The 25,562-nt window shown below is 40.6% G+C and overlaps 1 protein-coding gene across 1 annotated transcript in view; it reads right to left on the bottom strand.

The window, feature by feature from the left end:
• Positions 1-303: 303 nt before the first annotated feature.
• Ndufs4 (NADH:ubiquinone oxidoreductase subunit S4) overlaps positions 304-25,562 on the bottom strand; it is a 110,495-nt gene continuing 85,236 nt past the window's right edge. The window contains exons 4-5 of the mRNA NM_001025146.1: positions 24,161-24,234; positions 304-1,359 (exon numbers count right to left, since the gene is read on the bottom strand). Coding sequence (NP_001020317.1) covers positions 1,256-1,359; positions 24,161-24,234 — 178 coding nt within the window. The 3' untranslated portion in view covers positions 304-1,255. The remainder of the gene's footprint in view (positions 1,360-24,160; positions 24,235-25,562) is intronic.

Raw genomic sequence — 25,562 nt, forward strand, 5'->3', positions numbered from 1 at the left:
TTAACAGTTTGTTTGCCCATGTGCATGGGTTTGAAACAGGCAACTCCAGTGTCACCTTCAGCATCTGGGACTGGGACCACTGTCATCCTGAGGTCATTATTTAATCCTTTTTAAGTCTTGATTTGTATCTCTTCTTTGCAAAATTGGAAATGTAAATGCCTCCCTGACAAGGCGTTTATGCAGGTTAGTAGGTAGAGCCTGTTGAGAGCATGGCTTCATGGGTGATCATTTAGGCTAGACTATTGCAATAAAATGCGTATTTATATTTTAAAAACACAAAAGCAGCTCTGAAGGTCTCCAAACTTGGTTTTATTTCATATTGAATCTTTATTTCCTAAGAATAAAAGATCTCCATTGAAGTTCTCACAATCACCAGATGTCATAAGACAGAAACGTATAGACAAATGTAGAGAGAATACCTTGTGTATTATATGGATGTATCGCCTGTCAATTAAAGAGCCTATGGCCTATAGGGAAGGGTAGAATAAAAGGTGGGACATCTGGGAGGCAGAAAGAATTCTGGGATAGAGCCAGGCATGAAAGATCCTCCCGAGAAGAAGCGAGGAAACGGACATATGGTACCTGGGCACAGGTAATCACCACATGGAAGAATGTAGATTAGAATAAATGGGACGGTTTAAGTTAGGACCTAGTAAGGGGAAAAAAAGCCTAGCAATATGGCCAAGGTATCTGTAATGCATTTTGAGTCTGAGTCTTATTTCTGGGAGCATGGGACTGGGAAGAATGGACTTAACTTCTACAGACAAATCCTTTTATGCTCATAAGCACTGAGAAAATACAAATCTCCAGTCAAAAAGGAGAACACTGCCTATAAGGGAATTAAGTTGAGGATTACTGGGTTGTAGTATAATCATGTACTTCTCTACCTGTGACAAAAGAATTTCTCAGAGTAGTTTAGTAATAATGGCTTGGAGTTTGTGCATGATATTGACTTGTGTGTGGCTATAAAAAACAACCAGAGAACACCTAGGCTGCAGCAGATCCCAGGCATTCATCGTAGATTCTAAGTGCCATGATTTCTTAGAGGGGTGAACATCTCAAATCTGTCTGTGCAGGAAACTGTAATGTGTTCAGTGTAAGACATCAAAAACACTTAAAATGGAAACTGCCAAGTGTACCTGTAGTTTAAAGGTCACATTTATTAGGAGATTAAGGGGTGCATTATCCATGGACTATAAATAGTGCACAGCTGACACTTCAGTCACAGTCAAGCAGAAATGTAGCCAGCTCCAACCTATTTTGTAGACACTCTTGTTCTTTTGTTCCAAGAAAAGTTTGCACCGTAAGACTTGGACTTGGGTTTCGGAACCTTCCTCCCTTCCACGTCATAGCTCCATCCTAGATGCAAAACAAACCAAAACAAGCCAGAGGAACAGAATTAATGAGAATTTTTAAGAAACACAGCAAATAAGCAGAGTTAACTTGTATAATTTCATGTTCATTTATCAACAGGCATAAATGTCAGCACATCTGAAATATATAAATTTAGTAATTTGTTTTCTCTCAATCCTGTGTGCAAACGTCCATACACTGTCTAAAGATGAGTTGTTATTTTTCAAAGTGAAGGAGTAACCTATGATTTAATTTCTACTTAAAATGTATTGCTTAGTTACCAAGGTTATGTATTATATAGGCTCAGATTTCTGTGCATGGCTTAATATGTGACATCTGTAGCAATACAAAGAGCACTCAGTACTATAACCCACCTCACTGCTCTCAGGTCCAGTGTCTGAACACATCTGAAATACTAGAGTTCTTCCCATCTTCCACCCCACCACTCCTCTTGAGATTATCAAGCTCTGTCCCCTTATTAACCAAAGTCAAAAATGATTTTCAGTATTTGTTTAATGGTTATATGATTAGTTCAAATCATAACCAACTATGCAAATACTGACACCTCTGACTAAAAGGCAGTTGGATACAAACGTCTGATGGGGAATTTGAAAACTGTACTTATACTCTCAATTTCAGGAGATTTTAAGGCAAACCAAACTGAGAGCTTTTGGTCAAAATGTTTTCTGAGTTTGTATCTTTTCTCCAAATGCCCTTTTGTATGTTTTGTAACTTTGGAGACTGAACTTACTTGTAGAGCATTTGTGTTTCGAGTGCCCTTGAGTGTTTAGGGAGCACTCTAATCAACACTCCTCCTTGGGCAGAAGTGTGACCCTCATATTTCCTTAAGCTAAACAACTCTTACAACTCAGTTTTCTTTATAAACCCCCCTTCCCACCATTCTTTTCTCTCAGGACTCTTTTTCAAGTAACTCATCTTCATCCATGTTTCTTGATCATCAAGTATAAAATGCCCAAAATGTATATTAGACAGTCAAAACAAATGACTTTTTGTTTGGTTTTCAAACCCAGAGATCTGCCTGCCTCTGTATCCTAAGTGCTGGGATTAGAGGTATGTAACCACCACTGTCCAGCAACAAGTGCCTTCTTGATCATACAAATTCTAAGAAATTCTAGGGTCTTTTCATGAGTATAGTATTTAAGTAAAGCTCATGAATAGCAATCAGGCCAGTGGCTCCTCAGCTGGAATTCAATTATCAGTTATGCCATAAAACCTAACCTGTGAAGCTCAAAGCATCCTACTATAATTGTTGGAGAAAGGAAAACAGTGGCCTCTACTACAATCCTTTATCATTTGAACTACTTGGTTCTCCACATCTGATTGTTAGCAGTACATGTTCAAACAAAACTCAATACCCAGAAGGAAATGAGAAATCAGAAAGGCAAATTCAACATTAGACTATCTTTAACCAACTGAAGATAGTTTTTTCATTGTTTGTTGTGGATCAGTGCATACAATGTAATTGACAGTTTAAGTGTAAAACCCCAAAGGAAGTTCCAAGGCTTCAAGGCCTTTCTTACTGTAGAAGAGTTCCCTGAGAAGTCTAGAGTTTGGGATGTGGCAAATGTTTGAATGGCTGCCTTGATTTATCTGTGTGATGTTATGTGAGCTCATTTCAATAAAGCGGTTATGGAAAACCATAGCAAGCATAGCTGTTAATTCACGCGCTCAGTATTGCTCTCAGAGTAATGGCTCGGTAGGAAAGCACTGTAGTCTCGGAGAAGCTGACTCGGGCTGCAGAGATGGTCAGGCAGGCACGAGCACTGGCTGCTTTTCCAGGACCTGGGTTCAATCCTAGCCCACACATGGCAGCTCACACATGTCTGTAATTCCAGTTCCAGGCAATCTGACACTCTCACAGACATTCAGGCAAAACACCAATGAACATAAAATTAACGTAATATAGTTTCAAAAAGAGAAGCTGATCTCACAAAAGAAGGACATAAAGTGGTTATTTCCATTTCAAAACATTCAAAAGAAGAAAGCACCTTAAGAAGGGCCAAAGCCTTTTAACACAGGTTGACTTTAAAGCCATACACTGTCCACAGCATACATAAGACTGAATTTCTTTAAATATGTCGTAGTCACCATTTTTATTTTACCCACTTTCTCTCAATCTGATTGTGTGATTTTTTTTTATTTAAATATTTTACAAGACTTAAAAAATTCCTGAAAATCCAGTCTATGCCACAGTGCTCACTCCACCGTGTTATGACTACAGAGGAAGAACCAGCAAGTTTTCTAAAGTCGACTCTAGGTCTTGTTATGGCAGTCACTGCTTAGGTTACTTGAGGTTTCCATGATCTTCTTTTGCCAAATGGTGGATGAGAGCATGCTTTCTCATCTCTCCTCCACCTGCCAAGACAGACTTTTCAGCTTAATAATGATGTCCTGAGAGGAAATGAGGGCCTGCAAATGCTATGAATTCTAACTGCTCGCCTTACCTCAGAACCAAGCACAGCTCTATTCTCTGTTCTGCTTATAGACTTTCAAAATGCTGTCGGGGTTAGCACCATGAGAGAAGAGTAAATTATTTAGACACAGAAATGGAAACTGGTTTGGTTTCTCTCCGGGGCTCTCTAAGCTAGACTATATTTGTTATCAATTACAACCGGAAGAGACCTGTGGTCTGGCCACGATCTCTGTGGCTGCTCTGCCACAGTCACACATGACTGCTGATAGAGGGAGACACTGTTTCCCTCCCTCATGTTCTCCTGTGGAAAACAGCTCTGCTTCTAAAGCTCTTGTCTGACGGAGCAGCGAGGTTACACAGTGGCCGACGGTTTCACCGTAGACAGTCAAAGTAAAGGAAGATTGCGCAACTTTGGATTCCCAATCAGTCAACACACTTCTGCTCTGTTCTGGGACATTAAGACAGAACTCAGAACAAGAAACACGTGAGATGATACTGAACATGTACTTAGCAATGGGTAAATTATATGAATTACACAGACTACACATACTCATGTCTTTTTATTTCTCATCTAAAACTCCTAAAAAGTAAGAATTTCTCACGAAATATAGAACAACAAAATTTATTAGTAAAATATTCACAACAACCAAATATCTACTTTTTCAACTTTAAGGGTTTTTTAAAATTTTGTTTTTTAAACCAAATTACCCAAACTGTATCTGAGATGAAAAAGTTTACTGCTTTTATAAAGCTAAGGTGCACTCTATGACAATGGTCCCATATGCCGTCCGTCTTGTTGGGTCATTCCAAACCAGGCCTTGCTTTTTCCAGCTGTGCAACATGAAGATCAAAGCAGCCGAGCCCAGGGCAGCTGCCCAGGGCTGGAGTAAGCCCCTGGGACCGCCATCACTTCCCACTGCGGAGTAGCCATATGGCACAGATTAGCCACAAATCCACCCACCAGTACCTACAAGACGAGAGGAGCTGACTCCGCTGTCTCACACAGGAGAATGTATCCACAAAAATATTTTGAATGTTAAGCTCTAGTGTAAAAGAAGTATATCTGGCAAATGTTTCGTAAACTTAAAATGTGATCTTTAATGTCCAACAGTAAATTTCTTTTTCAAAAAGCACGCCATCTTTGTAAATCTTTACACTGTGGCTGAATCTCTATTTCCAATGCAATGATGGTGCAACCTTTTCACATATGCACATACACACACACACACACACACACACACACACACACACACACACATACATATACATGTATGCATACACATACACACATGCCCATGAAAACAAGCCAGCTCACAATGGTTAGCTTATGACTTTTGGATGAGATAAAGAAAAGTCTATTCATTTTGATTTACAGAACCATTTCATTTATGTCTCTGTAATAAACATAGACACTTTCACTTGTTCTTTTACTACTTATGGCAAAACTTACTCTAGAAACTCCCATTCCAGTCCTGTGAAAGGTTCTTCTCCATTGATAACATAATCAAACGCTGACATTAATTACTGTGGAAGTGAACAGTTTAGTACTTTGTGCTAGAACAAGTAACCACCATAGAATGTGACAGAAACAACGGGAAGATCCTGCTAACCACCTCCGGGGATCAGAACAGGCAAGTCTTTGAGACACTGAGGGAGGAGGCACATTGGTAGCTAGGGAAGGTTCCAAGGCCCTTCACCAGGTTATAGTCTGGCATCATCACACCTTGTAGAAGGAAAGCAGACACCTAACATCTAAAATGAGGAAAGGCAGAAAGCTTTCCTGGAGTTTCACTGTCAAAGTCTCACTTTGGAATGATTTAAAGCATCTTGAATATTCTTTCAGAAAACACTGTGGAAGTGCCTGTGGTTGTGTATAGAGTGGTGGAGCAGTCCTTTCTCGGACGGTTAATAAGCAAATACGCACACATAGCACTGGAAGATCCATTAGAATAACAAACAGCCTACATCTGCTACAGCTGTGACACCTTGCAAATATCATCACCCTCTGATGCAACACTCAATGGTCTCTTTAAATTTATTTTTCAAATAATATTCTATCATACAGATTAGAATTATTTCCAAAACATTAATCGAAAACATTCATAAAGCTAACCAAGAAATCAACCAATTACTGTGACTTTGTGCTTCAAAACTACAGCTGAAAATTGGTTTGGAAACTTAGAATGCATTCTTTCTAATTTCTCGAGAAGATATATATGCAAATAGCTAAATTGCATATATATTTTGTGGAAATTAATCTGAGGCGACGAGCTATGCATAGAAATCCCCACACTCCTAATTAACTCATAAAATACTAGGAAGTCCAGCAAACCACCACACAGAAAGAACCCTACTGTAAGAAAAGTGACTCCAGAGTTCTATAGGCATCTAAGGAATAATCCCTCTTTCTCATTCTCATCCTCATGACCTGAACCCACAAAAATCTCTCAGCCAAGGATTAGGAATCAAGAGCCAAGTTGAAACATCAGCAACAAAAAACCTTGGTAGGCTGCTAGTACAAGTAGTACTCACCTGTGAATTCACTGACTCACACAAATTCATTTGTAGCCTCCAAATCTATGCATCCCCCCTCCTGTGGTCAATTATGATGGACACAGAAGGGAAACAGACTCTCTGCATCTCCTCCTGACTGAGGTCAAGCAAAGCACTCTCGCTATCTACTTGGTTTAGCCTTCAGACTCCTGACAAGTGCCCTCTTCAAGGACTATTTACAGCCACAATTTTCATTTCTTGTGGGTAGTTTCACTGATTAAAATAGTTCCTGGGCATGGTGCTAGAAGACTATGATGTGACAATATGCACATTAGATAAACTCTGTTCAAGTTTGAGTTAGCATGTTGTTTAAAAGATCAATGTAGGTGAATCAATAAATTAAAGTGTTTTTAGAAGAAGTTACAAACAGATTAGTGTTATCAATTAATGAAAGGATCTGACCAGAGGCTTGAAGGAACTCACCTCCATTTTCCTAGAATGAGTGTTCAGTATTTGCTACTTTACTGTTCTGCTGTCAGACAACATGACTATCACTGATAAAGTGGATGGCTACAGTGACAGGCACATAAATTCTGTCCCATCTCCACCTACTGACCTTATTCTAGAAATACCAATTTTGTCTCTATTTGAAATTTATCCCAGTGTCCCTTTTCCCCACATAAGTTCATGTGGTCTTTATTAGGGCTAGACGAAACCAAGCACCCCAAAAGAGCAAACCCACTGATGTGACAGTCTTGGCTCAGCCCACACTGGACTACAGGATTGCAAGTGCATACTTTCAGCACTCCACAGGAACCTGGGATAGGGTTGGGGGGTTGTTTTTGTCTGCCAGGAAGAGCCACTTCCCTGTCTCCCCTCCCTCTGGCAGAAGAGACATCTAGTTCTCTATTGAGTATACTATGGTACATACCAAAGGCAGTGTGCTGGCCTCCGACCCTCAGATCCCTTTTCCGTGTGTACTTGTTATGCATCTCAAAGCACATGTTAGCCTCCTGGCCCTTCTCACCTCCTCCTCCACCCCACTCAAACTCCCAGGTTGTTCCAGACTACAGCCCACTTCTCACTCTTTAAGACATGGGGTCTCCCCCTACATACACAGTTACTCTCTTAATATTCTCTGTTCTTCTTCTCTCACAGAAAGCCCTGGACATGTGCAGTCTGTTTCTTCTTACTCATCTGGAATCTTACAGATGCCCCTGGATATTCTCTCTCTTATCCACAATAAAAACCTTTCTCCTGACCATGGAATGGCCATTTTGGTAGTGTCTTTACTGTGTCCCTGCTTAGACTCTTGACTTGCTCTTTTGTGTGAGGATATCTGCCTGGCTACTTTGTGTTTCACATAAAATAAATTTCCCTAATAGATGTGTTCATTTTATTCAGAAGCCAAATATGAGAGCCAGGGAGTACAGATTAAGTCTACTAAAAATTCGAGTTCCAGTGGCTAACTGTTAAGTTTTACAGTAGGAGAACAAAGTTTTAAATTGAGGAGTCACTTTTAAAATACATTGGTGGAAACATTACGCAGGTTAAAACAAGGGTTTTCCTCAGTTACTACAGACCTCAGATGCTGTTTTCTGTTACTGCATTTTAAAAGATTAACTCACAAGATGTTCTGACAGGGTGGACGAGTGGACAGGGTGGACGAGTAGTGTTTTAATCCCCTTTAAGGGAGGGGCTAAAGAAACTGAGAGCTGTAATTAGGTCCTGACCCACAAGCTCTGCTCTTTACCCCATCGTGAACACTTTCTGATCAGTATGAGGCACACCTCTTCTAGTCACACTATACACAAACGACAGAAAGAAAGGCTCTCTGAACCAGAGACATGCTAGTGGAGCTGGTCATACAGAATTTAAAACTTCTGTAGCTTTATTATGAAAGAACTATCTTCTTTTTATTTATTAGGATCAGACTGTAAAAACAAGTCATAAGATTTATGGCAAAATTAAAACTAGAAAGTGGAGGTAGGCAGGCCCTTTTGTGCTCTGGTGAATGGGCTTGAGCCCAGGTACACACTTCTTAGGTAGGGAGGTAGCCTATCTGCTGGATGTCTTATGAAGACTTCCAAAATGGTAAACATTGATTCTATTCGAATATCTTCTTTCTCAAGATACACAAATTGACCAATCAAATAAACTAGCATTCTTTCAAATTAATGCTTACAGTCACGAGAATGTAAAAGTGTCTTAACTGGGCTGATTATTCCCTCCAGCTATTTTATTTAAAAAGACGTTACCCAAGATTATTATTAAAACCTTAGGTGACAGGCTGGCAAGATGGCTGAGCAGGCAAAGGTGCTTGCCACCACGCCTGCTGACCTGAGTATCTGAGATGATCCCAGAATATACACTGCGGGAGGAGCAAATCAATTCTTTCAAGTTATTCTCTGACCTTCACACATGCACAATGGCATGTACACACACACACACACACACACACACACACACACACACACACAGAGACATGCCTATACATACACACATGCACATACACAAAATAAATGCCTTTAGACTCAAATGACATTAATGGATATTTAGATTTTTTACTAAGTGAGGTGGTTTACTGAACTATTAATTATGACAAGGTTGTGAGAACATTAACCCAAATACGACATTTAGGGTATTTAATGATGAAACAGCAACAGCAGAAAAGCTGGTCTGATTTCTGGCCCTTGTCTGCTGAAGCTATAAAAGAACTGTTTATCCTTCTTTTGAAATAGAATACGAGACCCCCGTGGGTCCTACACCCAGAAAAAAAGGAACACCACTGAGTAGCAGACAGAACAAACTGAACCAATAGACCTAGAGAATTCCCAAGTCACACCATTCTCTGTCCAATCAAAATTCAGTACAAATATGTATCATTTCATCAAACTTAGCACTTTGTGGGTGGGGCAGTCATATGTATCCCAGGATGCTGTTAAGTTCATCATATAACAGATGGTGATCCTGAGCTTCCTCCTGCCTCAACCTCCCAAAGGCAGGGAACGCAGGGGTGGGCCACTGCATGCATTCACAATTGCCTACTTGCCCCTTTGTGATTTCATACTCAAACCAACTCTAGCTAAAAGATAATTGATAATAATGGCAAAGGTTAAACCTTTTTATGTAAACAATGAAAAACGTGTGAGCAACATGACAGATTGTGACTTATTTATCAAGGGGAAGAGTATTTCATGAAAACTTGAATACAAGAAGTTGACTTTCTTGGATTACAGCATAGGACAGCCGTAAGTCTGGAAAAAATCTGTAAAATGTGTAGAAATCTTAGCAAAGTCTGTTTCATGTTGCTGGACTCAGGTCCTAAGTTACTGTTTTATGTACAATATAAGGTGATCACCTTTCTGTTACCGACTCCTCCCATGGCAATCATTCTGGCTTATCACAAGGACTTGACAAGCTTTTTGCTGACTCCATGTTCTTGGTCACCAGTGTAAGAGTTAAGGTTTTACACTTCTGCCACCCTCTCCACTGATTTTTTTATGTTTTAGTTTGACTTGAAATGAGCAGCCAATTTTTTCTTTTTAGGCAACTCTGATTCTATTCCAAGTTTACCTGTTTATATCACTTTTTTGATGCTAGACAGCAAACCCAGGGTTTGTCTATGCTTGGGTATGTGCCCCTCTAACTGAGTTACAATACTTGACATGCAATTTTTATTTTTCCCACTCCAAAATGAAATCCTAAACAAAAACAAAACACACAACTCCCACACTCTACAGGTGAGTTCATTTAAATTCAGAATCCTTCCCACTAAAAAGGGAAGTGTGAAATGTCTCCCTTTATGTCAGGCATCTAACTCCTGAAAAGCTGCTTTCTCAAGATGTAAAGCGAAGAGATGCTTAGCCACTATGATTTAAATGTGATGGGTAAAAAGGTTTTGGAACTGGGTATAAAATTAACTCAAACAAATCAGTAGCCTTCCTCTACACAAAAGAGAAACAAGCCGAGAAAGAAATTAGGGAAACGACACCCTTCATAATAGACCCAAATAATATAAACTACCTCGGTGTGACTTTAACCAAGCAAGTAAAAGATTTGTACAATAAGAACTTCAAGACTCTGAAGAAAGAAATTGAAGAAGTCCTCAGAAGATGGAAAGATCTCCCATGCTCATGGATTGGCAGGATTAATATAGTAAAAATGGCCATTTTACCAAAAGCGATCTACAGATTCAATGCAATCCCCATCAAAATACCAATCCAATTCTTCAAAGAGTTAGACAGAACAATTTGCAAATTCATCTGGAATAACAAAAAACCCAGGATAGCTAAAACTATCCTCAACAATAAAAGGACTTCAGGGGGAATCACTATCCCTGAACCCAAGCAGTATTACAGAGCACTAGTGATAAAAACTGCATGGTATTGGTACAGAGACAGACAGATAGACCAATGGAACAGAATTGAAGACCCAGAAATGAACCCACACACCTATGGGCACTTGATTTTTGACAAAGGAGCCAAAACCATCAAATGGAAAAAAGATAGCATTTTCAGCAAATGGTGCTGGTTCAACTGGAGGTCAACATGTAGAAGAATGCAGATCGATCCATGCTTATCACCCTGTACAAAGCTTAAGTCCAAGTGGATCAAGGACCTCCACATCAAACCAGATACACTCAAACTAATAGAAGAAAAAGTGGGGAAGAACCTTGAACACATGGGCACTGGAGAAAATTTCCTGAACAAAACACCAATGGCTTATGCTCTAAGATCAAGAATCGACAAATGGGATCTCATAAAACTGCAAAGCTTCTGTAAGGCAAAGGACACTGTGGTTAGGACAAAACGGCAACCAACAGATTGGGAAAAGATCTTTACCAATCCTACAACAGATAGAGGCCTTATATCCAAAATATACAAAGAACTCAAGAAGTTAGACCGCAGGGAGACAAATAACCCTATTAAAAAATGGGGTTCAGAGCTAAACAAACAATTCACAGCTGAGGAATGCCGAATGGCTGAGAAACACCTAAAGAAATGTTCAGCATCTTTAGTCATAAGGGAAATGCAAATCAAAACAACTCTGAGATTTCACCTCACACCAGTGAGAATGGCTAAGATCAAAAACTCAGGTGACAGCAGATGCTGGCGAGGATGTGGAGAAAGAGGAACACTCCTCCATTGTTGGTGGGGTTGCAGACTGGTACAACCATTCTGGAAATCAGTCTGGAGGTTCCTCAGAAAATTGGACATTGAACTGCCTGAGGATCCAGCTATACCTCTCTTGGGCATATACCCAAAAGATGCCCCAACATATAAAAAAGACACGTGCTCCACTATGTTCATAGCAGCCTTATTTATAATAGCCAGAAGCTGGAAAGAACCCAGATGCCCTTCAACAGAGGAATGCATACAGAAAATGTGGTACATCTACACAATGGAATATTACTCAGCTATCAAAAACAATGACTTTATGAAATTCATAGGCAAATGGTCGGAACTGGAAAATATCATCCTGAGTGAGGTAACCCAATCACAGAAAAACACACATGGTATGCACTCATTGATAAGTGGCTATTAGCCCAAATGCTTGAATTACCCCAGATGCCTAGAACAAATGAAACTCAAGACGGATGATCAAAATGTGAATGCTTCACTTCTTCTTTAAAAGGGGAACAAGAATATCCTTGGCAGGGAATAGGGAGGCAAAGATTAAAACAGACACAGAAGGAACACCCATTCAGAGCCTGCCCCACATGTGGCCCATGCATATACAGCCATCCAATTAGACAAGATGGATGAAGCAAAGAAGTGCAGGCTGACAGGAGCCGGATGTAGATCTCTCCCGAGAGACACAGCCAGAATACAACAAACACAGAGGCGAATGCCAGCAGCAAACCACTGAATTGAGAATAGGACCCCGGTTGAAGGAATCAGAGAAAGAACTGGAAGAGCTTGAAGGGGCTCAAGACCCCTTATGAACAACAATGCCAAGCAACCAGAGCTTCCAGGGACTAAGCCACTACCTAAAGACTATACATGGACTGACCCTGGACTCTGACCTCATAGGTAGCAATGAATATCCTAGTAAGAGCACCAGTGGAAGGGGAAGCCCTGGGTCCTGCTGAGACTGAACCCCCAGTGAACTAGACTGTTGGGGGGAGGGCGGCAATGGGGGGAGGATGGGGAGGGGAACACCCATAACGAAGGGGAGGGGGGAGGGGGATGTTTGCCCGGAAACCGGGAAAGGGAATAACACTCGAAATGTATATAAGAAATACTCAAGTTAATAAAAAAAAAAAAAAAAAAACGGTTATGGAAACAGGCACGTCTGTTGTCTTTCAGTCTAGGAGTATTAATTGAGTGCATTTTTTCTGCCAATGAAGAATTAAAAGGTAGGAAAAATCTCAAGCACAACCGGTAACAGGAAAGCAATCTTAAACACTGCCAATAGGAGCAGACAGAACCAGCAGGTGAAGATAGGTGTTTATGAGGGTGACGACACACAAGCATGCATCAGACTCTCCCAAAAGTGGGGAGTGGGCATGGGGAGTGGGTTTTGGGAAGCCAAAAATCAAATCTCTTTTTCAGGGCTGGGTTTTAAATGTCTGAAGAGTTTTCCTCCCCTCTCCTAATCTAGGGTTGGCTGGTTTGAAGAAAGACAGGTTTGTTGACTGGCCCACAGCTATTGTGTAACTTGTCTTGGCCTGACCTCTGTGCACTGGGGTCTGCTGTCCAGAGACAAGTAAGAACCTCAAGGCCTTGGCTTGAAGCTGCCAGGTTTTTGTTATGTCAGGAGGAGGGGGAGCAGGAGGGGGAGGGGGAGGAGAAGGAGGAGGAGGAGGAGGAGGAGGTGGCGGCAGCCAGCCATCTTGGCAGTTCACAATCTTTCTTGCCTAGGCTTAGCTCCTCTTCTTATTCATAACTGTATGCCTCCCAAGTATTGTCTTCTTAGTCCTCAGCTGCATGAAATGTTAAGTTCCTAGAGATTTGTTAAGTGGTCACCTGATCCATTTCCATCTATCAAAGTCTTTGTTTTGTTTTGCTTAACAGCAGAAAACTTTAACAAACAAACCAACAAAACCCCCAAACAATAGCAGCAAGAACAACAAAACACGCAAAAAAACTCCTTCTTAGCTTGTAACTCATTTCTTCTAGGTTAACAAACATTACTTTGGAAATCTACAGTCATTTACCTGACACCAAACTTCACTTGCTGTTCTGTAACTTCAATGCTTCCTACATCCTTGTCTCCACAGAGAGATTCCTGGAGCAGGTAAATACTGCCCTGAAGTGCAGGACTTTAACTTCCCACCCGCCCCTCCTTTTCTTGTGCCCCCTCCTGCACCCCAAAAGGCCAGACACAGAACCTAGAAGTTGTTGTGGTCATGGTGTTGCATGCATATAATTCAGCACATATGTGCCTGAGCCAGGAGGCCCAGGTTTTAAAAAGAGTTTAGACCATCCTGTGCTAAGACTGCATCTCAACAAAAACAAAACAAAGAATAAAACAAAAGAAAAAATCTGTAACAGTCCCCCCTTGAATGTAATCTGCCTTGACTTTTGACTTCCTTCTGTGTGGTGAATATGGAAGTTCACGTAATGGCGTCTCTGTAATACTATGTGGAGCATCTTCCATCATTCCACCCACACTCCACTCAGTACACAGTTCTCTCTTGATTCCCTTTGCCAGGAAGCTGGGTTTTGTGTGAACATTCAAAACCGTAGGCTAGATTTCTTCCTGCTTTGACCTGTATCTTCAAAGGTAGGTTTTCTCTACCAACAGACCCACCAAGAACACAAAGCAGTTTCACAGCTTGTTGGGTTCTCTTATTCCAGAGGAAAACCTTCATTTTGAAAATTTCAAAGACTTTTACAGCTAACAACAATGGGGAAAAACACAGGGGGGTAAAATGCCATACCAAAGAAGAGTCACAAAGTTCCAAATCAGATCAAACGAGACGGAGAAAAGCCATTTCTGGTTTTGATTAGCATGTAAATGCAAGTAGATTTTAGGTCTTCACCATCCCAGTTTTCCACAGCTGTCTCCTACTTCCTCTCTCCATGAGGTAGCTTCCTCCAGCCTAGCTTTCACAGAGCACAGGGAAAGACAAAAGCCACCAGGGTGAGAAAGGTTGGTCTTTCCAGCCCACAAAGAGCTGAAGGAAGGTTCATCTGCATTTCAGAGGAGGCCTCAGCCTCTGCCCCCTTTTCACAAACAAGGTTATCTGGCCGAGTTCCTTTGGGACACACACAGAGCCAGGGGTATAGGATGTGGCATTAAGGCCAAAAGACAATGGGGGGTCTTTGTATTTTCTTCACTTGGATTGTAAATTAGGGGATTATGAGAGTTGGAGGTGTGAAGGATGAGCACGAGCAAGAGGGCTGAGTAAGTGCCACTTGGCCTCACGTCTCACTGCCCAAATGTGGGAAGCCGGCCTTCCAGTACAAGTGAGGAGTGAGGCATGGTGGGAGAGAGGAGCAGGGACAGACACCTTGGAATTAGCAACTGGATGGAGGAAGCAAATTTCTTTCAGTCTCAGGTGAGACAGCATTCTGATATAATACTTTTATTTGTTAAATTAAAATAGGCAATTTCTTCTTGTTTCTCATATACATTCTAAAATGTAGGCTGGTGAAAGATTTAGAATATAGATACAATATATATCCTATGTACTGCTAATGGCTGTGGTGTCCAGTGGAAATGTGTAGAACATATTTCATCTTTTAGTAGTCACACTAAATCCATGAATGAAAATTAGTTTGATTGAGCTACTTAGCCCAAAGAATTTAAAATATTAACACATGATAAAAACTATTAAAGTTTTTTTTCCACATTAAATCTTTAAAATCTAGTGAGTATTTTAAATTAATAACAGCACAATTCTAAGCAGGACACTGAGTGGTGGTCACTCCCATATGCTCAGTGTGGATCTAGAGTAATCTTCGAGGCCTAACACTGTGTGCAGGCTTCACAGAGTAGGGATGCCATGACTGACCGCAGGCTTTCTTCACATTTCAGAACACTTACAAAAGTAAGACTTTAGAACAAGGATCACATAGAGTTTGGAAACAATGCCAACAATATCAAAGGATTTTTAAGAATGCTGCAATATATTTCAACCTTGAAGTATATTGCAGAAAACTTCAGGATATATACTTCAGGGTGATTGGTCTTAAAACTTCAGGATAAACTCCACACTAGTTTGACAGAAAAGCATTCTGTCTGGAGCGAATTTTACAACACTGAGATGTATGCACTGTGGCTCTGAAAGCGGTGTCTACAAGACTGGTTCTTCAGTCAGCCAATGGCCTTCTCCCACCTTCCTGTTTCTGGTCCTTCTTTCCCCCAGGGAGCTTTTGCTGCATTCTCTTTATCTGACTGTTAAGGTTTAAACTTAACTGTCCCTAAAAGGCTGTCACAGAGGGGTGGCACCACTGGGAGAAGCAGGGTCTGATGTAGGAAGCTGTGTGACTGGAGGCCTCCCTCTCTTTTTCTGCTTGAGGCACTGCCGGGTCAAGCCTACAGCTGCCTCCACAAAGTCCTCTCCAGACAAGATGTTCTGCCCCAAAGCGAGGGCCAAGCAGCTGCAGACTGAAACTTCTCAAACAAGAAGTCAGAGTAAAATCTTTTCTACTGTGATGGGAACATGGCACAGAAACTCACTAGGCAGTTCAGGGTGAAAAGACCACAAAGAAAAGTGACCAGTTTCTTTCTTGGCTAAATTCTTGAAATGTCCTTGAGTGTGTGGGCAGCCCAGTCCTTGTCAGAGGCTGGAAGATGTCAGGAGTGGGGTCTGGTATTTTCTTATCTTTTCTCCCCTAAGAGAGAATATCCCATTCCTGGAAACTGTCCTCAAGACCTGGCAGAAACTCTACAGCAAGGCACACCCGCACAGCACACCAGCACCTGAAAGGAACTGGGCTTGTCATCTCATGCACCCCACCCACATAGGCACACAGACACAGACACAGATACACATAGGGGCATGCATGTATAGACATGCACTCACCCACAGACACAAACAGACATGAACAGACACATAGACACACACACACCACTCTTCCCTCCACCTGGTAAAGCCTCATTAACTCCAAGGCGGTGAAGCCCAATGGAGGCCTATCTCCTGCCTCACACTCTTCCACTGGTTTTTTTTTTTTTTTTTTTTTTTTTGGTCTTTAGCTCCCACTTATAAGTCTATAGTGTATCTTCTAAAACTCACCCTTGGCGGTCCTGAAGTCTCATTCTTTAAATTTATGAATTAACATTAAGGCCACTGGATCTGGGCAGTTTTGGTGTGGGTGGTGGTCAAGTTTCTAGACCTTGATTCCCCATGAAAGGATCTATCATTCTTAAATATACTCCATGTGTCTGCGTGTATGTTTGAGGCAGGGTTTTTACATAGTCCTGGCTGTCCTGGAACTCACTAAGTAGACCAGGCTGTTTTCAAACTCACAAGATCTGCCTGTCTCTGCCTACCAAGGGCTGGGACTAAAGGTGTGAGCACCACTGCCCGACCCTGTGTCACTTTCAATTTGGTAAGGTTAGGTATTTTGTTATAGCAACCAAAAGCTATGCAACAGACCGACTAAATGCTCATAAAAGAGAATGCAGCTGTCAAAGAGCTTTTCATCACAGGAGAAGGGGCGAGAGATGAGCGGCTCACTTTGCTCAGAGATGTTCCTATTAAGTGTTCTAAGAGAGGCTACTTGAAAGCTTAAAGCAATCTGGGCTGTGAGAAGGCTCAAGAGCTAAGGATGCTTGCCACAAAGCATGCCAACCCCAGTGCCATCTCCAGAACCACAGAGGGAGGAGAAAGTGAAGCCCATGCTGTCCTCTCACTACCATACCCACATCAGCACATCACACTCATGCACACAAAGACGGTTTTAAAGTTCTGAATAAGACAGTGTTCACCATGATTTTCCTCCGTCATGTTTATGTAAGCTGCTCCCATGCTCCAGGCCCAAACTTTTACTCCTTTCTACATCTTACAAGACAAAATCTTGTTAACTTTCCAGCCTTTCCATAGTCTCACATTTGTCTGCTTTATTTTCAATTACTCACTTATCAGACTTTAAGAGGAAGAGAAATTGCCTTTGCCTGTATATAAGAAACTGAGTTTGAGTGATGGTTCAGTGACTAAGAGCTGCTCTTCTAGAGGACCCAGGTACAACTCCCAGCCCCCACACGGTGGCTCACAACCATCTATAACCCCAGTAGCAGCATCTCCAATAGCACATGACACATATTGGTACAGACATACACATAGACAAAACATCCATACACATTTATTAAATAATTTAAGAACATAAGAAATTGATAGTCATCTTTCTATAGTTTCTTTTCCTTCGAATTGCTAATCCGAAAAATTTAACAGTTCTATTGTTAGACACAAGCAATAGTGAATTAAAATGACAAAGAAAAGTTTAAATGATATGGAAAATAATTTATAGATCAACATGTTTTCTGGAAAGTAACTGACTTGGAAAATAATTCACTAATAACATTAATTTAAATTCACCAATTATGTGTTGAACACATTAAAGGTAGGACTACTACGCCCTTACATAATGATTTAACCCTAGAGCATGGTCACACAGCTCTGACAGATAATGGAGTGCCTGAACAACTGCAGTGCAAAAAATTGAAATACACAACTATATGGCAAGAGCTATAAAGGAAAAATCACAGTAAAAGGTCAAAGAACTTGGGGTAACCAACACCTCTTTAATTGGATTTGAGGCCTGCTCAATAAGATTGAAACCATGAATTCCAGTGAGACCGTGTTTAGAACCACATCGCCTTTCCTTGGCTTAAGCGTTTCTAATGGCAGCAAAGTCTTCCCCTCCATAAGATGTACCTCTGTTGGCTTTCAGTAGGAGATTTTAATTTAAAATTATTTTGCCACTATACAATTTTATTTTAAATTTATTTTTAAATAAAAGAAATGATAAGAGAAAAAAAAAAAGATTGAAACCATGAATGAAACTGGAAAGCTAGTCAACTACTCAAGGTAAAGTCGTGGGTCTTGGAAAGAACCTACAACTAACACTTTACTAAATCAGCATAATCCCTAACTACACTGTAAAGATTTATCCTATACCCACAGGTGAGTGCGGTTGTCATCCTGCAGCGAGAAAACATGTCTGCGATAGGTGGAGACCATCATAAAAAACCACAACTGACCCTTCTACAGCACAATGTCTACACCTGCTTTCCAGGAAAAAGGCCATAGAAACACGTTCAGTCAGAGAAACGGGATGTCTGTAGTGTAAGAGTGTCTCCTAATAACATCAGGGAAGCCAATACCTATGAAGTCTTAATGCCATGACTGCTTAGGAAGGCCTGAAGGAGAATGACCTCAACCATCATTGGCATTCATTATAGGGGGAAATCTTAGACAAAGAACTCCAGGCAACTAAGGGATGATGAGAGTGGGAGAAGGGTTCCCTAATTAGTCATTCAGTACCAAGGGTCAGCTCTGAAAGCATAAACATACAAGTAACATAATAGAGACTTGCATGTATGCATATTTTTACATATATGTAAATAAATTGTTGGGGAAAAAGGCAGAGTGTGCTTTTGACAGAGGAAGAAGAAGGTAAAACAGGAGGGATGAAGGAAAGTAAAAAATAATTATCTTTTAATTTCCAAAACAAAGAAAAAAATCTTTTAAAAAGTTCTTTTAAAAGTTAGAAGGAATGGGAAATGGAACTGGGGAAGAAGAGGGAAAGGGTTAGGGTCTGGGAGCTGAGTCAGTGGGTAGGGTACTTGCCTGGTATATACAGGATCCCTTGGTAGGATCCTCTGAACCTCAAAAATAAGTGACCAACTAGAGGTCGGCTAATACTTTCTGTCACAGAACAAGTGGTAATTATTTTCAGGCTTTCAGGCCCATACAATTACTATTCCTACAACTCAACTGTCCTAAAAGTAAGCCATCATGGCCCATATATAAATGAATGTGACTTAATTCACTTTTACTTATTAATTTTGTGTACACATCTGGATGAGTTCTTTCTTCTGCTGTGTCATCCAGGGCTTAAATTCAGGTTCCCAGTGCTTATCTCACTGGCCCATGACTTCTTAAATATCATTGTTCAAGTTGTTAATAAGCAACCTTGCTACCTAATGCTATTTAATGTCTCTCACCTCAGTCTTGTGCAATAAGTAAGGATGATGACTGTTCATGAATACTCTATTAACCTCGGCCTTGAGGACATTCATTACCTGAGCTTTCAGAAGACAACAGAGACCATCTCCAAACATGTCTAGAAAGTAAGCAAAACTGAAAACTTTACTCCTCATTGAACTTACTCTGTACAAATAACTTTATGCAAGGAAATGACAACCATGACTTCTCTTTTTAAAAATCGAACATTTAGATATTGGGGAAATGGAAAAACTAAAAAAAATATACTGTTTTCAGAATATTCTGAGTATATAAATTATCTTTTTGTTTTCTGACAATTCTATCTTGGCCTCTGACTTCTGGCACTACCATAAAGTATGCATATACTACCCGTAAGTGTAGAGCCGTTGAAGATTTTACTTTCAATAGAGTCACCTTTACCAACACAAACACATTTCCCTGCAGAGAAGATAATGGGGTCACGGGCTGGCCCCATCCAACCCACCTTCTCATTTAGAGATGAAAACAATGTGTATTAAAGACCAAGTGTACTGATGATGTATAATTGGTTAAGCTAACCTGGGTGGCAAGACAATGTGGAAGGAACTGCTAGTTGCTACCTCTTAATCTAGCATTCTTTATGTGTTAGTGCTTTGGAACTTTTCCTCCTACCTACCTTCTTTTTCCTTTTTGTTTTGTTTTGTTTGTTTTGTGATAGGTTCTCATGTAGCTGGATAGCCTTGAACTTCTCATCTTCCTGCCTCAAGCCTTCCATGAACAGAGACTAAAGGTATATGACACCCCATCTGCTTGAAGCATTTCATTGTCCTACTTTTGGTAAGTCAGATATTGGTTCACCTAATTTATAATAGCATTAACTCCCAATAAAATGATGTTAGGTATGGGAGAAAGGAAGGTTTATTTATATGTCTGGGGAACTTGAGAAAGATTTTTCATGCTCTCAGGATTCTGTAACCCTTTAAGTCATTTACTTAGCCCTTGTATGGTGGTTTGAATAAAAATGGCCGCTATAGGTTCATATAGTTGAATGCTTAGTCAGAGAAACTGATAGAAGGATTAGGAGGTATGGCCTTATGGAGGAAGTGTGTCTCTGCAGGGTGGGGCTTTGAGGTTTCAAAAGTCCAGCCCAGGCAGTGTCTGTCTTTGTCTCTCTCTGTGTGTCTCTTTCTTTCTCTCTCTCTCTCTCTCTCTCTCTGCCTGTCTCTCTCTCTCTGTGTCTCTGTCTCTGTCTGTCTGTCTCTCTCTGTGTCTCTCTGTGTCTCTCTCTGTCTCTCTCTGTCTCTCTCTGTCTCTCTGTCTCTCTCTCTCTCTCTCTCTCTCTCTCTCTCTCTCTCTCTCTCTCTCTGTCTCTCTCTCTCTCTCTCTCTGCCTGCAGCTCAGGATGTAACTCTCTTGGTTTCTCCTCCAGCACCATGCCTGGCGCCATGCTCCTGCCATGATAGTAACAGACTGAATGGCTGAAATTGTAAGCTCACTCTTAAATGCTTTCTTTTATAAATGCTGCCCTGACCAGCACCTGTGAAGATGTCCTTCACAGCAAAAGGGCAGTGACTAAGATACCTTGCTTCCACTGAACCTGAGAAAGCAGGGCCTACCTACTTAAAGTAAGCTAAAGAATGCTAAATGTTAAGGCCCGCAGTGATCACAGTGCCACAGTGAACAGAGCATGGTATTATGTAAAACTCAGTGTAGCTTTCAATTCCTGAGACCAAAGAGTCCTCAATTTCACTGGGTACAGGGTATAAATCTGTATGTGTCAGGCTTTGTGAAGGTGCTGAGAGAAACAGGGACTCAGCTCTGCAGTGCTGCAGACTAAGAATGTCGATCCACCCTGAGTCGGGTTTTCTAAGTCAGTATTTGCTGAGTTTTCTCAAGTTACACTTCCTACTGACTTTGACTAACCAACGGTCTTTCCTGGGGAAGTAAATCAAATTAGAAAATGAACTGATTTCAATTGTAGTGTCTACTTCACACCTGTAATTCACATAGCAACCGCAGTCATATATGCCTTGTGACCTCTTAGAGAAAGACTAGCCAGGGATTTAGCACTTTAATTAGATTTCCTGTTATTGAACTCATGATTCAAAGCCCAGATGAGTAATTTGCAAGGTGTGAGACATGAAGTACAGAAGGCTAAAAGGATGGGAAACATTAATAGAACTGTTTAATTAAAACACAGAAATATTTTACAATGCTATCTTGAATCAAAGTAGTAATATGGTTATGCAGTCAACAATTTCATATGTAAGGAATTTAGAACTTGGCCAAAAAGTGTCCAAGGAAAGTATACTTAAACCTTTTTGAAGAAAAGTTTTTGGTTTATTACTAACAAAATATATTTATGTACTTTTATGCATGATGTGTCAGATCCAATTTAATCACTTTGCACTTTATTAACTTATTTAATCCTCCAGCAGCTCTCATTTTACATATGGGAACAGAAACATGGTACAAAGTCACAATGACCAGCCATGGTTTCAAATACCGTTGGTCTGGCTTTAAACCCAGGGATGCTTAGCACATGCTTGGCTGTGACCCTGTTTACTCCCAGAACCTGACTCTAGCCTTTTATCACAGGCTATGTCATATAAATGAGGAAGTACGACAAGTATTCTAGAAAACATCTCCAGTACCTTCACATCCTTACATCCAATGGAGCAGAGAACACAACTAACAATGTACTTAAGGATAATATCATCTCATTCCTAGACGACAAATATATATTGAGGCCTAGCTGCATTAAACTTTCTATATTAAGCTTGGGAGAGTTCATGACACACTGTCAAGCTATTTCCTTTAAATTCAACTGTTCCACCCTGGGGGAGGGTGGAGGGGCGAGGAAGCTCAGGAACCGTAAACTGAGGAAAGGCAGCAAGGCAGGACGCCGTGAGGCTCACAGACTCCTCACTGAGGTAACTGAGGAGAGAAGAGTTGCTGGTGAAAGGAGGCTGTGTAGTGGGGCTGCCTAAAGCAGGCGGTCAGCACCAGAGAAACAGCTTCTGTGAGACATCACCAGGCTTTTTAATGACAATAGCTAACTTGGAGTCACCCATGCAATACACTCACTAGTCCGCTAAAGTAGACTTGGGTGGAATGGCTTCTTTGGTCTGTCGTTGGTGTCTTATCTGGGAAACAGCCATTGGCTTACATGTCTCCCAAGAAAAGCCACATCAACGCATGTATTGTCAAACTATGATTTGGTACAGATACAGAGTAGTACATTTTAAATATAAGAGATACAAATTGATTGAGGTTAGAGACAATCACTACCAATTACCTATATTTCAGGTAAACACTGGATATTCTCACTTCGTATGTACTATTTTAAATTTTTATGGAATTGCCGTCATACATATATAGATATATAAATATATCTGGATACCACATGTATGAGTTACAGACAGCTGAGCTACGATGTGTATGCTAGGAATTGAACCTAGGTTCTCTGGAAGAGTAGACAGCATTCCTAACCACTAAGCCATTTCTCCAGCCCCTGATAAGTACTCTTTCTTTTTTTTTTTTTTTTTTTTTTTTTTCCCGGAGCTGGGGACCGAACCCAGGGCCTTGTGCTCACTAAACAAGCGCTCTACCACTGAGCTAAATCCCCAACCCCCCTGATAAGTACTCTTAACTATGAAAATGGAATTAAACACATAATTTCAAAATGGATATAGACTGCTCTGGCCTCAGTGCCTCCTTTCCACCACAGTATATTAGCTTATTTAGCAGGAGATGGTTTTTAAAGAGAACTTTTAAATTTTGTTTATAGCAAGATTACCATAAACTACTTTTCTAAGAGCTTCCACATATTCTTTTTTTTTTTTTTTTGGTTCTTTTTTTTCGGAGCTGGGGACCGAACCCAGGGCCTTGCGCTTCCTAGGCAAGCGCTCTACCACTGAGCTAAATCCCCAACCCCTCTTCCACATATTCTTATATTTTTGGTTGTGAGCCTAGCCTTTAACAGCTGTGCCATCTCTCCGGCCTACGTCTACGTATTCTTATGCTGCATAAATATCACGTACTGCTGAGATTATGTTTGGTATTAGACCTGTCACATCTGCTAAAGGAGACAACGTAGACATTTAAGCTTAAAGGGAAGTTTAAGATGAACATGATAATAACTAGCTTCTAGTAATTAATAGGCTATTAGGTAGAATAATAGGCATTAGACTTTTAGATCAAAAGAAGAACTTTACAGTGAAATGGTAACACTGGAACAGACCACCTCATGATATATGCAATTAGGTTTTAGCTGACTAAGCATTAGGAACTTTTGCAGACTCAGAAACACAATGTGAGCCAGTGACCTTATCCTCCGTTTCTTTTTCAAATTTGGTCTTTGATGTTAACACTGGACATTCCATTTTATATTTTGTGATCAGGGAAGGGAGAAATTTTGATGTAGAGAAAAACAAACAAGTCTAAAAACTACTGTGTTAGAAACAAAGTTTTTTTCCAGCTCAAATTCTATATTTAACACTTTAAAAAATGTTTTCTTTATATTTATTTACTGTGCATTCACATTTACACTGCAGCATTCATGCACAGGTCAAAGTACACTGTGGAGATGTTAGTTCTTCCTGCCATGGGGGTTCCGGGATCAAACGCTGGCTTGGTGTTGTCCAGCTAAGTATCTGTCCAAATTTCATATTTTAAGTGATTTTAAGGTTAAGAACATAAAACCTTATTTTGACTTAAAAAGGAGGGAGGGAGGGAGGGAGGGAGGGAGGGAGAGAAGGTAGGTGGCTGAGCCTTACCATGCTTTTCTGCAAAGGCAACCGCATCTTCTTTGGCACTGAAGGTGAGAACCATGTTGGAGAGGGGATCGGCCCTAGAGGAAAGAATTCCCATGATTCAATATGAACCTTTGGCTGCAAGGCTGCAAGACAGTCAGTGCCTTAAACACAACAAACACAGTTGCTACACTATCAAGCAAATTATGACAGAATCATTTATCTGTAATAATCTCTGAATAAAAATGACACCTAAAGCTTTGAATTAACAAAAATCCAGAAGAGACCCAAACTGACCTTTCGATGTCAAGAAATTACTGACTGGTAGAATTGCCAGTGCAGACACCAGTTTATGATCGGTTCGCTTAAAATTTTCAAACTTATGATGATGATGGAGCAGTATGCATTCAAAACAGCCTTTCCTTTAAAACATCTTAATGTATGTATAACTTTGTGTTGTCTATGTATATGTGTGTATGTATGTGTTTGTGTTGCATGCATGTGTACACGCATACCACAATACACATGTGGAAATCACAGGACAACTTGTAGTAGTTGATTTTTACCCAACAAGCCAGTCAGTTCATTGGTCCAAGAAAATGATTTTCTTTCTTCCTCTCCTTCACTTGCTTTTTTTTTTTTTTTTCAAGACAAGCTTTCTCTGTGTAGCCCTGACTGGCCTGGAACTCACAGGGTTCTGCTGTGCCGGCTTCTGCCTCTCTAGTGGTGGAGTTAAAGGTGTGAGCTTTATCACCTAGCTGTTTTCAAATTTAATGTTCACTCGAATGCTGAGCAAAAGCAATGAAGCAGTGAGCCCTGTTGGACCACAGTGGTAAACAGCCATGTTGTTCAACTCCACATTCTATAGGAACCACATTAACTTGTGACATGTTCTATTTATAATGGTTTGCCTGGGATGTTAACCCATTGCAGTTAAAAAGCATTCATATTGAATCCTCAAAAAGACAACACCTATTCTCAAAGGTAGACGTCTACTTCAAACAAAAACAAACATTTGAAGACTTAACATCCAACTGCGCTCTTCAATTTAGAATGGTATTGTTAGTTTACAAATCCATACAGACTTTTTACAATACCTGTTTCCAAGATGCTGCTGTTATTGTTATGTTTATAGAACCATGTTTGCTACAAATGTTTAATGTAAATCTCTCAGAAATGAAAATAACATTCTGTGAAACTTTGTTCACAAATATGGAAGTAAAGGGCTAAGGATATAGCTTAGCTGGTGAAGTCCTTGCCTAGATGTCTCCTAGTTAATCCCCAGAACTGAGTTAAATGGGATATGGGAAGCATACACCTGTAATTTCAGCACTCTAGTGTGGAGGCAGGAGGACTGAAAATTTAAAGTCATGCTTCACTAGAGAACTTAATGTCAGTCCGCACTACATGCCACTCAATCTTGAGA

This window comes from Rattus norvegicus, chromosome 2, assembly GCF_036323735.1.
Source record: "Rattus norvegicus strain BN/NHsdMcwi chromosome 2, GRCr8, whole genome shotgun sequence".
NCBI lineage: Eukaryota > Metazoa > Chordata > Mammalia > Rodentia > Muridae > Rattus > Rattus norvegicus.